Consider the following 16,062-nt stretch of genomic DNA (forward strand, 5'->3'; position numbering starts at 1 on the left):
ATTGAAGTCCAAATATAGATAAAAAAAAATTACGCAATTAGTTATTTTTGTTGTGATAGTGCGAAAGTTCTTTCCATGGCCACATTTATTATAATTATTTACATAAAACTAATTATGTATTTTAATATGATCAATTCATACTAAAAAAAATTGTATTTTTTAATTAAATTATTTTGTTTTTCTTAATTAGTATCTTAATTTTATATTATCGTAATCACAGGAGTTTTTTATGCCTCTTAATTTTTCAAGACCGAAAATTATCACCAATAATGCTCATAATAAGTAAAAATGAGAATTATATATCCGCTTAGAAGATTCAGCAGTAATTTATAAAAGAAAAAAGATGGTAGAAATGCTTTATATATATAATTTTCTTCGCATTATTGATTCTCCATACAATGCATTTAGGTTGATTAATGACATTTGATAGCACAATTACATCCAAATAATTTTACTTCCCCTTCTCTTTTTTTATGTAACTTCTCAAAATACCCATCACTTTTACACTAAAGAACAAAATTTGGGCAATAATGAAATTTCATAATGCAAATCCCAATCATCCTTTTTATAAGTAGAAATAGATAAATAATTATTTTTATTAAGTTTTATCCAATTACTTGACAATGAGGATTAACGAAATGTTATTTATTAAGGTGATGAGAGAGTTCCATATTTTCTTAAATGGACCTTGTATGTGAAGATAAATGTTATTATTTTTATTCAATGAATGTCATCTTTTGATATCGTAAAGGTGACACGAAATTTTTTGGCATGTGTTATCTCTCAACCACACCGATATTTAGTTATTGAGTTGATGCATCTTTCTGAATCATTCCATATTTCTTTCAAAAATCTTTATTTTCAATGCATTTCATTCGCTCTTTTTTACATTTTGATATCAAATAACACTCAAATTAGAATTTCTAAGATATAAAATTTTAATTTTGGTTAATAAGAAGTTAATATTTTTAGAATCGAAGATTCAAATGAATTTGAGATATTTTACTCACAAAATCGAAAAAAATTAAAATTGGCGGGAAAAATACTCATCAGTTAAAACTAAGATAACTAAACTCCAACTCTCAATATGGGCAGAGTTGATGGAATTCTCATATGTTCTCTTCATCAAATTTATGTATTTGAATGAATGAATTTGACGTTATATATTTCAGATCCATAATAAAAAAAATTCAATAGTTTTTTTTTTGGGTAAATCCACATGATAATGAATTTTAAATTTTAATTAAGAATATGTCTCATTTGAGACGGTCTAACGGATCTTTATATGTGAGACGGATCAACGCGGTCCTTATCTGTAACGACCCATTACAGGCCCAGTGGACTGCTCATACGGCCCACTGCCCCGATCGACCCAAGGCTATCCCGATCTTGGGCTCTGCTCTATGGGCCTTGGCCCATCTATGGAACTCTTCCCTCACGGGCTTTCCATAGGCGTCGTACGGGTTACTCATAGAACTCCTCCAGCCCATGAACTGGAGTCTGTGCCTTCCCAGGATCGAACCTAAGACCACATGAATATATAGGTACTTAGCACAATCCTGGTACCAATTGAGCTATTGGTACCAGGATTGTGCTAAGTATCTATATATCCATGTGGTCTTAGGTTCGATCCTGGGAAGGCACAGACTCCAGTTCATGGGCTGGAAGAGTTCTATGAGTAACCCGTACGACGCCTATGGAAAGCCCGTGAGGGAAGAGTTCCATAGATGGGCCAAGGCCCATAGAGCAGAGCCCAAGATCGGGATAGCCTTGGGTCGATCGGGGCAGTGGGCCGTATGGGCGGTCCACTGGGCCTGTAATGGGTCGTTACAATAAAAGGCTGATACCACTAAATGTAACACCTCTGACCGATTTCGTAAAATAACAGCGGAAAATTAAAAATTTACTTAGAGGGAAGGAGGATTTAAAATTCTCTTGACATACAACATTTATAATAAAAAACATATACATGATCAATCAAGTGTTTTATCAAAATACAAAATATTATTTTTGATCATGTCAAAATGCTAGCAAAATATCTTCTTCCTTCCATCTTCTATACATATGACCTCGGCTCCAATCAACGTCCTGGCCCGTCCCTCTTATCTGCATCACATGAATAACTGGAATGAGTATAAAACTCAGCAAGTGGAACTCTTACATAACAATCTGTACATATCATAATCTGTAAAACATGGCTTTGAAATCATTAAATACCATCAACTCTGAAACATAAATATCATAGCATGAATAACAATAACGATGGTATTTCTCTTTTCTCTGGTGGATTGATATTTTAATAGTATCTCTGTCTCTGTACCTATATCCATCGATATAAATCGATTACTCTGTTGGGATATAAGCCTATGGTCGTTGATCAACTCATTGCATGCAATATCTGACTATCTCTCTATCAATCGAATAAATCATTTGAACTCTCTCTTTGGCATTAAACCAAACACTTTGAATACTCTTTTCTTTTGTATTCCTTTTTTACACAATTGAGACATATAAAGCCTCTCATATACAACATGGTATATCTATACATAATATGAATCAAATGGAAGGGAATAACATAGTAAAACCATTGAAACACAATACATATATTATCATGTGAGCACAAGTGAATTAATTCCACTTACAACCAATTGAAACCTTGAAACTAATCTCTTGATACACAACCTACAACAATAAACCATGAAATGAACCATCAACATCTCAATAATCACAAACCCATACCAATAAATCCATATAACCAACACCATCAACAAACCCATAATCTCCCAACATCAAAATCCAAGAATAAACTATACCACAAGCTTACCTTAGCTCCTTGAACCAACAATGACCTTGTTCTCACTTCAATAATCCCACAAGATGCTAGAATCAAAGAAAGGAAAGAAAGAAAATGGAACCCTAGCTCCCTTGCTCTGAAGAAACCGAGAAGAATGGGTAGAAATGGGGAAAAAGTGAACCAACTCATGTCTTATATCACTTAAAACCGAAAACACGCTTTTACTATTCACACACCGCGGGTGCACTAACTTTTGTACCGCGGGTGCACTAGCCGACCGCGGGTGCGGTGTCTTTTGCAGTGCGGGTGCATTGACCCTTCTGTCCAATCACCGCGGGTGCACTGAAAAATGGAGTGCGGGTGCACTCCCCTCTGTAGCCAACAATATACTCTTTGCAACAAAAATCGAATCGCAACGTCGCTTCTCCTCATAATTCGGCAACACTCCCAACAAGAAATTTGCACCTCTATATATAGTCTAACCACCCCAATTGGCCTCATACCAATTGGCTCAACATACAAATTACCATGAATTAAATCGCAACGACGTTACCATAAAACCACATATCAAGTATAACCAACGATACTATAAATCATAAATCGAAACTCTTAACATCTAAACTATACTTAAACTTGACCAAGTAGTCAATAAACGTATGAAATCTTAAACCGTACTGTTCACCAGGCTTGTATATTACAATCTCCCCCCCTTAAAGGAATTTCGTCCTCGAAATTGACGTCACTGCGCAAACAACTCAGGATACTTCTCTTTCATCTCATCCTCTGGTTCCCACGTGGCTTCTTCAATCAAATGATTCCTCCAAAGGACTTTAACAATGCCGATCTCTTCATTTCTCAATACTTTAACTTTGCGATCCAGAATCTGGACCGGAATCTCTTGGTACGTTAAATTCGGCGTCAAGTCCAATGGCTCGTGACGAAGAACATGGGAAGGATTTGCAATATACTTCCTGAGCATGGAGACATGAAAAACATTATGAACTCTGTTAAGATCTAGCGGTAAGGCTAACCTGTAAGCTCGATCACCGACTCTGTCCAAGATCTCAAATGGGCCAATAAATCTCGGACTCAACTTTTCCTTCTTGCCAAACCGCATCACACCTTTAAGAGGTGCTATCTTCAAGAACACGTGGTCGCCGACCTCAAATTGCAACGGCCTACGTTGTACATCAGCATAACTCTTCTGTCTTGACTGTGCAGTCTTCATTCTCTCTCGAATAACAGCAACAACATCAGCTGTCTGTTGGATCAATTCTGGACCCAACATCTTTCTCTCACCAATCTCGTCCCAATACAAGGGAGATCTACACTTTCTGCCATAAAGTGCTTCATACGGTGCCATGCCAATCGTCGCCTGGTAGCTATTATTGTATGTGAACTCAACAAGAGGCAATTTGGAATCCCAACTACCAGGATAGTCTATAGTACAAGCTCTGAGCATATCCTCTAAAATCTGAATAACTCTTTCTGATTGACCGTCACTCTGTGGGTGATATGCTGTACTGAATGCTAACCGTGTACCCAAGGCTCTGTGCAAACTCTTCCAAAACTCTGAAGTAAATCTAGGGTCACGATCAGACACAATCGACACAGGAACACCATGAAGTCTAACAATCTCTGCCATGTACTCTTCGGCATACTGGTTCATGGAATACGTTGTCTTGACTGGGAGAAAATGCGCTGACTTGGTCAATCGATCAACAATAACCCAAATAGAGTTATAGCCTTTCTGCGTTCTAGAAAGACCAGTCACGAAGTCCATCGTAATATGCTCCCATTTCCATTGAGGAATCGGCAATGATAGCAATGTCCCATCAGGTTTTTGGTGCTCGATTTTCACCTGCTGACAAGTTAGGCATTGAGAAATAAACATGGCAATATCCTTCTTCATACCTGGCCACCAATAAAGTCTACGAAGATCCTGATACATCTTGGTACTACCTGGATGTATCGAGTATGGCGCGGTATGTGTCTCTGTCAAGACGACTCGCCGAATATCATCACCAGTAGGAATACATATACGGCCTCTGAATGTCATTAAACCATCTCTATTCATCCCAAACTCTGAATTACCTCTCTCTTCTGCTCTGGCTCTCATCTCTATCAACTGTGCATCATTGGCCTGATCTCTACAGATCATGTCCGTCAATGTAGGCCGAATGATCAACGCTGAAAAGCAAGCAATAGTTCCTAGTACTACCAAAATTATCTCTTCTCGTTGCAAATCTAACAACAATGGTTTCTGAATCATAGAACTCAAAGAGGAACTTGACTTACGGCTCAATGCATCTGCTACAACATTCGCCTTCCCTGGGTGATAACTAATCGTCACATCATAATCTTTGACAAGCTCTAACCACCGTCTCTGACGCATATTGAGTTCTTTCTGAGAAAAAAAAAATACTTCAAACTCTTGTGGTCCGTGAAAATTTCACACTTTTCGCCATATAAATAATGTCTCCAGATTTTCAGAGCGAAAACCACAGCTGCCAGCTCCAGATCATGCGTAGGATAATTTTTCTCGTAGTCTTTCAATTGACGAGAAGCATAGGCTATAACCTTTCCACGTTGCATCAGCACTGCACCAAGACCCTTCTTCGACGCATCGGTATAAAAAACAAAGTCTTCTGAACCACTGGGCAATGCAAGTACCGGAGCTATCGTCGACCTATCTTTCAACTCTTGGAATCCACTTTGGCATTCTTTGGACCACTCAAACTTCACAGTCTTCCTCGTCATGGTAAAGATGCGACCTTGCACCTTTTCTTTACTCGATCCTCTCGGACAATACTTGGCGATATGGCCTGCAGTACCACATCGGTAGCATGTGTGAGTACCAAATCTGCACTCTCCCCCATGATGCCTATTGCACTTGGGACACAACGGCTTCTCAGGATCAAACGGGACTGTCAATACTTTAGAACTCAGCTCTATCTTGCCTTTCACCTTGTAACTGCCTTGTCCTCTTTGGCTCGAACCTTGACCTCTTTGAGCAATAGCCTGGTGCCTCGCCTGTCTCTCTCTAGCAATATCCTTCTCATCTTGCTCGGCTAACAATGCTTTAGCCACAATCTCTTTAAATGTCACCGCCTTAGACATATTGATGTCCCTCCTGATCTCTGCTCGAAGTCCTCTAATAAAATGAGCACCCTTGTCTTTGTCATTGGAGGCAATGTATGAGGCAAACAGACAACCCTACTCGAACTTTAAAATATAATCGTCAACATTCATACCTCCTTGAAGAAGCTCTAAAAACTCAGTCACCTTCCGAGCTCGAAGTGCATCTGGGAAGTACTTGTCATAGAAAAGATCAGTGAACTCTTGCCACTTCAATGCCGGAACATCCACACTAACCTTGGTAGCATTCCACCAAATGCGTGCAGCTTTGACTAACATGAACACTGCACAACCAATTCTATCATTGTCTTCATACTTGAGATGATCAAATATCGCCTCAAGTGCTTTAATCCACTCTACAGCCATCAATGGATCAGTGCTTCCTGCAAACTCAGGTGGATCCATCCACTTGAAAGCAGTAAAGATCCCATCGGTTCCAACTGCTTGAACCACTTGGCCTCTCACTTGGCCTCTACCTTGTCCTGATGCTTGCATACGTAGCAACTGTTGAATCTGTTCACTGTGAACCTTGGCTTGCTTTTTCAGTAACATACCGAACTCGCCGACAACTCTCGATGAGGAGCTATCCTCACCCTCTGTAGCTTTTCTCTTAGGAGGCATAACTCCCACAATGTGCTCACATAATACATATCAACCATAACAATAAATAGATGAAGAAGAAGACATACCCGGACTGTTGAAAGTAGACGAAGTCATATGCATTGGTCCGAATAACGTTGCTCAGATACCACTAAATGTAACACCTCTGTTGCGAATTTTCACTACCGCAAGTGTACGGTGTCAAGTTTTAGTACTGGTTAGAGTACAGATATCGATCTCACGAGGAGTGTGTATAAAAAATGTATATCAGTGCTCGTAATTAAAATAGTCTCAACTTTATTTAGAAAAATCAAATAAAAGGTTGGGTTGTTTGAACGAATTAATTGAAAACAATGAATTAATTAAATCACCTAATTGAGAAATAATAATGAGAGAAAATATCTAGAGAAATGATTTCACAAAGTTTCCACGATAAATATTCACAGTTGAATTTATATTCCTGAATTCCAATTATTTAATGGCCAAGAACACTTAGGTTATGTTATTCCCCCTTTCCCAAGTGACGAATAATTGTATCTATCAACTTCGATTCAATTATTCCTAATTAGAATCTAAGTTTCATAGATAAATGCAAAAAATGTTCTTACTAAGCCTCGCTAAAGTTATACGCCTTTCGAACGCTATAAACATTTAACGATGTGTTCTAATGATCTATAATCCTAGTCCCTCTCCCGAGTTGTAGAATTAATCAAACAACAAACAATTTATGGCCAGTAAATTGCAGTGCAATAAACACAGAGAAACACAAGTAAACATGAAATGGAATTCAATCTTATAAAAATAACCACGTCAAATCATCGTGTACACTAAGCTACATCATTCTCTAGAATGGGAGATTAGTTCATCACGAAATCGAAATAAAAACGACGCATATTCAAAGTTTTAGACATTGACATATGAGAAAATAGAAATGCAAAGACAGATAACAAATCCGAAGTGTCGTCTCTATCCCCAGATTCGTCGCTCTTCGTCTTTGTAATCGATCTTCGCGTGTCTTGCCTCCATCTCGCCTTCGCTCCGAGTCTTCTCCCTGTATTTTCGTCCAAAACGGCATGTCACCTCAGATTGACCTACTCGCACCTTATATATTATTCTGAGACGCAGCGCGCACGTGGTGGCGGTGGAAATGGCGCGATGGCGTGTAGGCGTCTGGTCATTCGCTTGTATGGGTGCGCGCGGGTGCGCGAGAGTTGGCGCGATGGCGCGCGATGTTCTGCTCGGGTGACTCATCTTTGCGCGCGCGGCTGCGCGTGATGTGGCGCGATCGCGCGCACCACTATCCGTTGGTGTGTTCTCGGTTGCGCGGTATGTCGTTTTCTTGGTCCACTTGACTTCGTGTCGCTATTTTCTCCATTCCTGAAAAGACAATCAAAACAAACCAAAACGCATAATTCTGTTCGAAACAAGCATAATTCAAAAAATGGAATTTAATATAAAATAAGTGCAAATCTTGCACTTATCAAACCCCCCAAACTTGAACTTTTGCTAGTCCCGAGCAAAATAGAATAAAAACAGGAAGTCAATTAACAAGTAATGAAACTCTTAACAGTCATGGATTCGCAAAAAGTGATATTGGCCTCAGACTTATCTATTTTAATGTAATTCATGATTTCCCAAGAGTCACGTGTGTGTGTGATATGTCAATGTTCGATTACCCCATCGAGTGCTCAAATAGAGTCATAATGCCCATTCGCCTTACAGAATCAAGAAATCCTCAGTTTAGTTCAACTCACACTTCATCAAAATACAAATTCACATTCATAGATCACATAGGACTTTATTGGTGATTAATTGGCTCGATGAATATTCAACGGAATTATACCAAAGATGAAATCACGCAACGAGATGCTTGCAAGCAAGTGATTAAAGTTTATACTTGATGATTATGTTTTTCAGGTATCCATAGGCTTGACTTGAACAACTTTTCTCCACTAGTATATTGGATAAATGTGACACGGTTAATAGGGCTTGTAGGCTTGTAACGTTAGGCCACGGCTCACGACTACAATAAAGGTATGGAAATGAAAATTTGAGAGAAATATTTGAACTTCATCAACTTCACTCATTTTCATTTTCTTTTCAACTACCACCCACTTTATTGTTTTCTTTTCATTCATATCTTTCATTTCCCAAATGCTTTCTTTCTCACCACTTTTGATTCATTCTTTTCATTGTTTTTCTTCTTTTTGAACTCCTTTTTGCACACTTTAACTATTTCTTTTTTTTTTTTTCAAGGAGCATTTGAATCACTACAACACCAATGAATGTATTTCTCTCAAAAATCAGGTAGGAAAATAAGTGTATAAGCTTCATTTGGTAGTTGCTGTGGGATATAGAATAGATACAAGTGGGGGCTAATTGTATGTCATTGACACACACCACTTGATTTTTCAGTAGGCTCAAAATGGGACACTAGGGATATTTCATGTTCATTTGGTAGGCTCGAAGGCTCAACGGTTTCAAAGATCGCCTAAATCATTCCTATGTCACATATTATCCGTATTTCGCCTCGAAAAGTGCTCAAACAAGTTCTAGATTACCGTCAATCCATTAATCATCTCATACCAACTAATCACATGCATTTGTTTGACAAAAATTGATATACAAGGCATGCACAAAAGATGTGGGGACCCGGACGCTAATCATCTTCTTAATCATCTTTGGGATTTAATTATCAATTAAGATAAACAGGGTCTAAAAATTTTTCTTTTAAAATGCGGAAGGTAATGGAATCAATCTATTATACAAACCAGTATAATAATACAAATCTTATACAACATGCTTCTAATTCAAACTAGTCTAAGGTTTAATTACTAAAGTTCAAGTATTAAACAAAGTCTACATCCAAGTCCGGAATCACCACTCTAATCTCGATCTCTCATCATCTTCTTGACCCCGATCTTGTCCCACCTGTTGTCATGCACACATACAAAACAAGATAACAGCCGGATACTCCGGTGAGAATAAATCCCAGTATAAAACATGTATACATGCATATACACAATATAAATCATAAAGCATATTATCATGCATAAAATTCATAACAATAGGTTTCATAGTCTAGGAAACCAATCAAAATAAGCATGCAGTAACAATAGATTCCGTAATCTCTGAAATCTAAATAAAATAAGCATGCAACTCAATTCAATTCATATCTTGACTCGACTCGACTCGACTCTAACTCTAGGGATCCCGGTGTGAATAAGACGTCACTGTCTGTCACCTACCCTCCCAATCGGGGTAATTGTACGTATTATTCCTAGACTTCGGCCCTGTCTGCATCGAATGTCTACAATCGGATTGAATCTGATCCGAAGCGTCGATACCACCGAACGTCTAGTTTGGCAAGTCTGCAAATGATTCCTATCTCAATGCTGGAATATAAATCTATAAACCAGGCATAATCATGATCAACTATAAATAATAAATCTAGTATTTGATTTAGGGAAACTCCAACCAAGTCTGATTCGAGTCGTATCTCCCGAATTCACATGAATTATACCTTTCATCGCACAATCTCTGTCGATGTCGAAGTCTCGATGTCAAAGTCGCCAATACAAATCTGAAATGGCATCATCAATGTACATTCTATCAAGCTCTAGTACACCTCAATACACATAGGAATCAATATTTCATTTCAATGCATTTCGACGGCATAACGGCGGATTCTCGATATACCGATCAACTCAAACAATAAGAATTTCAACATATATCAACAAACCATAATCCTCAATTTATAACCAACATAATATACTCGTTAGCATCTCAGAATCTGCAGAAATCGGAATATGTATATGCTGGAAATTGAGAACAATCATATACGATATCATTTCTTCAATCTGTTTACGTTTCTATGATATACAAAATCTCAAGAACATATATCTCTACTCAAATCATCATTCCTCCAACATATAGATTTCAAAACATGCTAGAAATGAACAATACTTACATCCCCTTGTAGCACTTGATGAGAGGAGCAATAATCTATGTTTGGATTGAAGTTGGGATGGTTAAATCTTGCACAAGCTCAATTCTAAAATGAAAGAAGCCTTTCACCTCTTTGGAATAACTCTCGGTTCTGAGTTCTGAAAATGAGAAAGACTAAATCAGTCCAATATCTATATATATATATATATATATATATATATATATATGCCATGTGTCACAACAAGGAACAAAGGTGGATTTCTCGCATGCAGCACCGCGGGTGCGGTCACTCTTCACCGCGGGTGCGCTGTGCCCACGACATGCCTTTCATTTTCTGAAATTCGACGACCGCGGGTGCGGTCCCTCCTTGACCGCGGGTGCGGTCTTGCTTCGAATAAAATTTCCTACCCTACTGGACATCAACCGTGGGTGCACTCTCTCTGGACCGCGGGTGCGGTGACCCTATGGTAAAAATGGCCATCTTTCTGTCCATGCACCGCGGGTGCGGTGCTTCTCTAGGCGCGGGGACGGTCTCCCTTCAAGCAACATTTCATCTTTGCATTTTAAATATGACCATCTAGGGCATTACAAAAGAACTCTTAAGCATCTCAAAAACTTCGAGGCTCAAAGGGCTACAATTGACAGTAAACAAAGAACAAATGCCCAAAGATATTGTGAAAAACTGCCTAGATCATTTCTATGTTTGTGAAAGTGTCAATCAATGTCATGCAAGAATTACCAAGAATCAGATATCCGTCGTCTATTTAGCATCATAGGCATACAACTTGTCTCTGAGCAACAATAGTATCAATAAACACGACAGTGCAAAATATTTGTGACTTCTAAGTTATCATGAACACATATAAACTTCAGGACCACAATTCACTTTTCATCATCGACCACACATTTTTCTTATCCATGACTCTACCTAACAAATCTAGCATGCAATAAATAAAAAAAATCAAACTAACTACTGAGTGATAAAACAAAAAATTTGCAGAAAAATTCTAAAAATTCTAACAAGCAACGCAATTTTACCCTCCCCCAAACTTAAAGTATGCATTGTCCTCAATGTATAGAAATAAAGAACACGACAACACATACCTCGCGCACGAGTGTCAAAACTCGGGCGCTCGAGTTGTTGTCCGCAGCATCTGTGTCATCCATGTCCATGGGCTGCGGCGGTGATAGATCTGGTGGTGGGTAAAATTAACAACTAAGGACATAAAATAAAATAAAATAAAATAATAAAAACAAAATGAATGCTAAAGAAAATAAATTGTGGGTTGCCTCCCACACAGCGCTTGGTTTAACGTCATCAGCCCGACTATACCAATCTTGTTCATGGTGGATCGTATGATATCTTGGAAGCCTTGAGTTCTATGTTTTGACCATCAACCGCCATGGTCAGTTTTCCTTGTCTCAAATCAATGACGGCTCCAGCAGTAGCCAAAAATGGTCGTCCTAAAATAGCACGAACATTCTGACTTTTCCCCATGTCAAGCACCACAAAATCTGCTAAGAGCCTTATTTTATCAATCTTAAGTTCAACATCTTCCACAATACCCAGCGGTGTCCTAACCGATTTATCCGCCATCTGCAAGCTTAGTCCTGTGGGCTTTATCCTACTCAATCCAAGTTTCTCGTAAAGGAAACTTGGCATTATGTTCACACTTGCTCCTGAATCACAGATGGCTTTTTCCACTAACTGACCCCCTATTTCACATGGTACGACGAATTCCCCAGGGTCTTGTAGCTTCTGAGGAAAACCTCCTTGCCTCCCCTTATCATCTTCTTCAGTAAAAGCCACCTCTTCCTGCTCTACAGACTGAATGTTAGATTGTAGGTTCTTGAGATCTTCAAGACCTTTTTTTCTTTTGAAACTCAGCTTTCAATTGTAAAAATCTTTGTGGGTAGGGAAGTAACGAAATATCAATGCATTGATCAAAATCATAACTCTTACCTTTCTTACCTCGACTCCCTTTGCTTGGAGTCGGCTGATCAACTTTCTCTTCTCTGCTTACTACTCCAATCTCTTCATGCTGTATAAAAATGGCATTCACCTCTCTCAGATTTGGTTCTGCGGTCTTTTGCACTGCGCCTGATGGTTGAGATGTGAGTTGCTTCGTTATCTGCCCCACTTGCGATTCAAGGATTTTCAAGGTAGCACCAATACTCGCCATGTGTGTCTCAAGGTTGTCAAGCCTAGACTCAGTCCTAGACATCCTCTTACCAGATTCAGAAACGAATGTCCCAACCAAGTCCTCAAATGATGGCTTCCCTTCCCCATTTGATGTATTGAACCCCGGTGGAGGATTCAATACATTCTTGTTATTTGCGTAAGAAAAATTTTCATGGTTTCTCAAACCAGGATGATAAGTATTAGGGGGAGGGTTACCTCTATATCCTCCATAGCCTCCAAAGTTCTTGTTGGTGACGTACTGCACCTCTTCAGGAACTTGCAATTCTTCAACAACAAACGATTGTCCCTAAGTGTTTGATGTACTCACTTTATTCATGGTTGCTAACTGTGTAGTTAATGCTGATACTTGCGCAGTGAGTGATGTGATAGGATCCACGGCATAAACTCCAGACGTCCTCTTTATTCCTGACCTCTCAGACGGCCATTGGTAGCTATTAATAGTCATCTGCTCAAGCAAGTCATAGGCTTGAGCAGGAGATTTGGCAAAGATCGTGCCACCTGCCGCTGCATCCACAGTTGTACGCGTTTGACCATTCAATCCATTATAGAAAAGTTCGATTTGTACCCAGTCTTCAAAACCATGATTTGGGCACCTCCTCAACAACTCCTTATACCTTTCCCAAGCTTCATACAATTGCTCGAAGTCAGTCAGTCTAAAAGTGCTGATCTCAATCTTCAACTGTGCAGACTTTGCAGGGGGAAAGTATTTTGCCAGAAATTTCGTCGCCAGCTCTTGCCAAGTAGTGATACTTCCAAAGGGAAGCGATTGAAGCCATTCTCGTGCTTGATCCCTGAGAGAAAACGGAAACAAACGCAGTCTAATAGTATCATCAGGCACATTATTAATCTTTACCGTATCCGTTATCTCCAAGAAGGTTCTCAGGTGAACGTGAGGATCAGAGGTGGTTGTCCTAGCAAACTGGTTTTGCTGAACCATATTGATTAGAGCAGGCTTCAGTTCAAAATTATTGGCGTTGATTGTCCCTCTTGCAATACCAGAGTAATGATTGTTGATCACTGGTCGGAAGTGATCTCTTATAGGAATCGCCTCTGGCTGGACGTGTCTGTCATTCTCTCTGTTCTCAGCCATTGATTGGATCTCTTCTCTTCTTGCTTTTCTTAATCTTCTCGCAGTTCTTTCGATCTCCGGATCAAAAATAAGCAAGTCAGAGTTTTGCGATCTTAGCATACACTGTCAAGCAAAAAAAATGAGAAACTCAATCAATATAAAATAAAATAAAAAAAATAAAAGCTCTAAATTAAAATCTAGACTAATTGGTAACAATACTGATATAAATTCAAATTAGACACTCCCCGGCAACGGCGCCAAAAACTTGTTGCGAATTTTCACTACCGCAAGTGTACGGTGTCAAGTTTTAGTACTGGTTAGAGTACAGATATCGATCCCACGAGGAGTGTGTATAAAAAATGTATATCAGTTCTCGTAATTAAAATAGTCTCACCTTTATTTAGAAAAATCAAATAAAATGTTGGGTTGTTTGAACGAATTAATTGAAAACTATGAATTAATTAAATCACCGAATTGAGAAATAATAATGAGAGAAAATATCTAGAGAAATTATTTCACAAAGTTTCCACGATAAATATTCACAGTTGAATTTATATTCCTGAATTCTAATTATTTAATGGCCAAGAACACTTAGGTTATGTTATTCCCCCTTTCCCAAGTGACGAATAACTGTATCTATCAACTTCGATTCAATTATTCCTAATTAGAATCCAAGTTTCATAGATAAATGCAAACAATGTTCTTACTAAGCCTCGCTAAAGTTATACGCCTTCCGAACGCTATAAACATTTAACGATGTGTTCTAATGATCTATAATCCTAGTCCCTCTCCCGAGTTGTAGAATTAATCAAACAACAAACAATTTATGGCCAGTAAATTGCAGTGCAATAAACACAGAGAAACACAAGTAAACATGAAATGGAATTCAATCTTATAAAAATAACCACGTCAAATCATCGTGTACACTAAGCTACATCATTCTCTAGAATGGGAGATTAGTTCATCACGAAATCGAAATAAAAACGACGCATATTCAAAGTTTTAGACATTGACATATGAGAAAATAGAAATGCAAAGACAGATAACAAATCCGAAGTGTCGTCTCTATCCCCAGATTCGTCGCTCTTCGTCTTTGTAATCGATCTTCGCGTGTCTTGCCTCCATCTCGCCTTCGCTCCGAGTCTTCTCCCTGTATTTTCGTCCAAAACGGCATGTCACCTCAGATTGACCTACTCGCACCTTATATATTATTCTGAGACGCGGCGCGCGCGCGGTGGCGGTGGAAATGGCGCAGTGGCGCGTAGGCGTCTGGTCATTCGCTTGTATGGGTGCGCGTGGGTGCGCGAGAGTTGGCGCGATGGCGCGCGATGTTCTGCTCGGGTGACTCATCTTTGCGCGCGTGGCTGCGCGTGATGTGGCGCGATCGCGCGCGCACCACTGTCCGTTGGTGTGCTCTCGGTTGCGCGGTATGTCGTTTTCTTGGTCCACTTGACTTCGTGTCGCTATTTTCTCCATTCCTGAAAAGACAATCAAAACAAACCAAAACGCATAATTCTGTTCGAAACAAGCATAATTCAAAAAATGGAATTTAATATAAAATAAGTGCAAATCTTGCACTTATCAACCTCTAAGTAAATTTTTAGTTTTTCACTGTGTTATTTTATAAAATCGGTCAGAGGTGTTACATTATCTATAATGAAAAGTAATATTTCTTACAAAAAAATATATTTTTTCATGGGTCGGGTCGGGATGGAAATCTATCTCATAAAATTAACATGTGATATGATTTCATAGAAGTTTTTGTCCCTAGTATGTTATTTTTTGACCCATTGTGGTGAATTTCAAATTTATCTCAATATGAAAATATCTCGAATCATCTTTCAAATACTCTCTTAAATCCAAATCTTTCAATCCAAACACAATTTTAAAAAGATGTTTGATTAAGCTTATAATCTTCAAAACATCTTATAAGTTGTTTTGCAGCTTATAAGTTTTTCAAATTCTTTTGACTTTAATTTGGTCAAACAACTTATAACCTGTCAAAATATATTTGCTTGGGTCAGGTTAGTTGGAGATCTGTCTCACAAAATTGACATTTGATATGGTCTCATAGAAGTTTTTTTCCCTGTTAGGTTATTTTTGACACATTGTGGTAAATTTCAAATTCATCTCAATATGAAAAATATTTCAAATTCTTTGTTCGAATACTCTCTAAAATTCAAATCTTTCAATCCAAACACAATCTCAAGACGATGTTTGGCTAAGCTTATAAGCTTCAAAACCGCTTATATATTGTTTTGGAGCTTATAAGCTGTTCAAATCCGTTCGGCATTAATTCGGTTATCTTAC

At 38.6% G+C, this 16,062-nt stretch overlaps 1 protein-coding gene across 1 annotated transcript; it reads right to left on the reverse strand.

The window, feature by feature from the left end:
• Positions 1 to 11,822: 11,822 nt before the first annotated feature.
• LOC142528445 (uncharacterized) lies at positions 11,823 to 13,773 on the reverse strand. The gene is made up of 4 exons (XM_075633498.1): positions 13,298 to 13,773; positions 12,879 to 12,969; positions 12,444 to 12,807; positions 11,823 to 12,346 (listed from the first exon to the last, which is right to left on the reverse strand). The coding sequence occupies exons 1-4, from the start codon at positions 13,771 to 13,773 to the stop codon at positions 11,823 to 11,825; spliced, it is 1,455 nt and encodes a 484-aa protein (XP_075489613.1).
• Positions 13,774 to 16,062: the final 2,289 nt, after the last annotated feature.

Source organism: Primulina tabacum, chromosome 16 (assembly GCF_025594145.1).
Source record: "Primulina tabacum isolate GXHZ01 chromosome 16, ASM2559414v2, whole genome shotgun sequence".
NCBI lineage: Eukaryota > Viridiplantae > Streptophyta > Magnoliopsida > Lamiales > Gesneriaceae > Primulina > Primulina tabacum.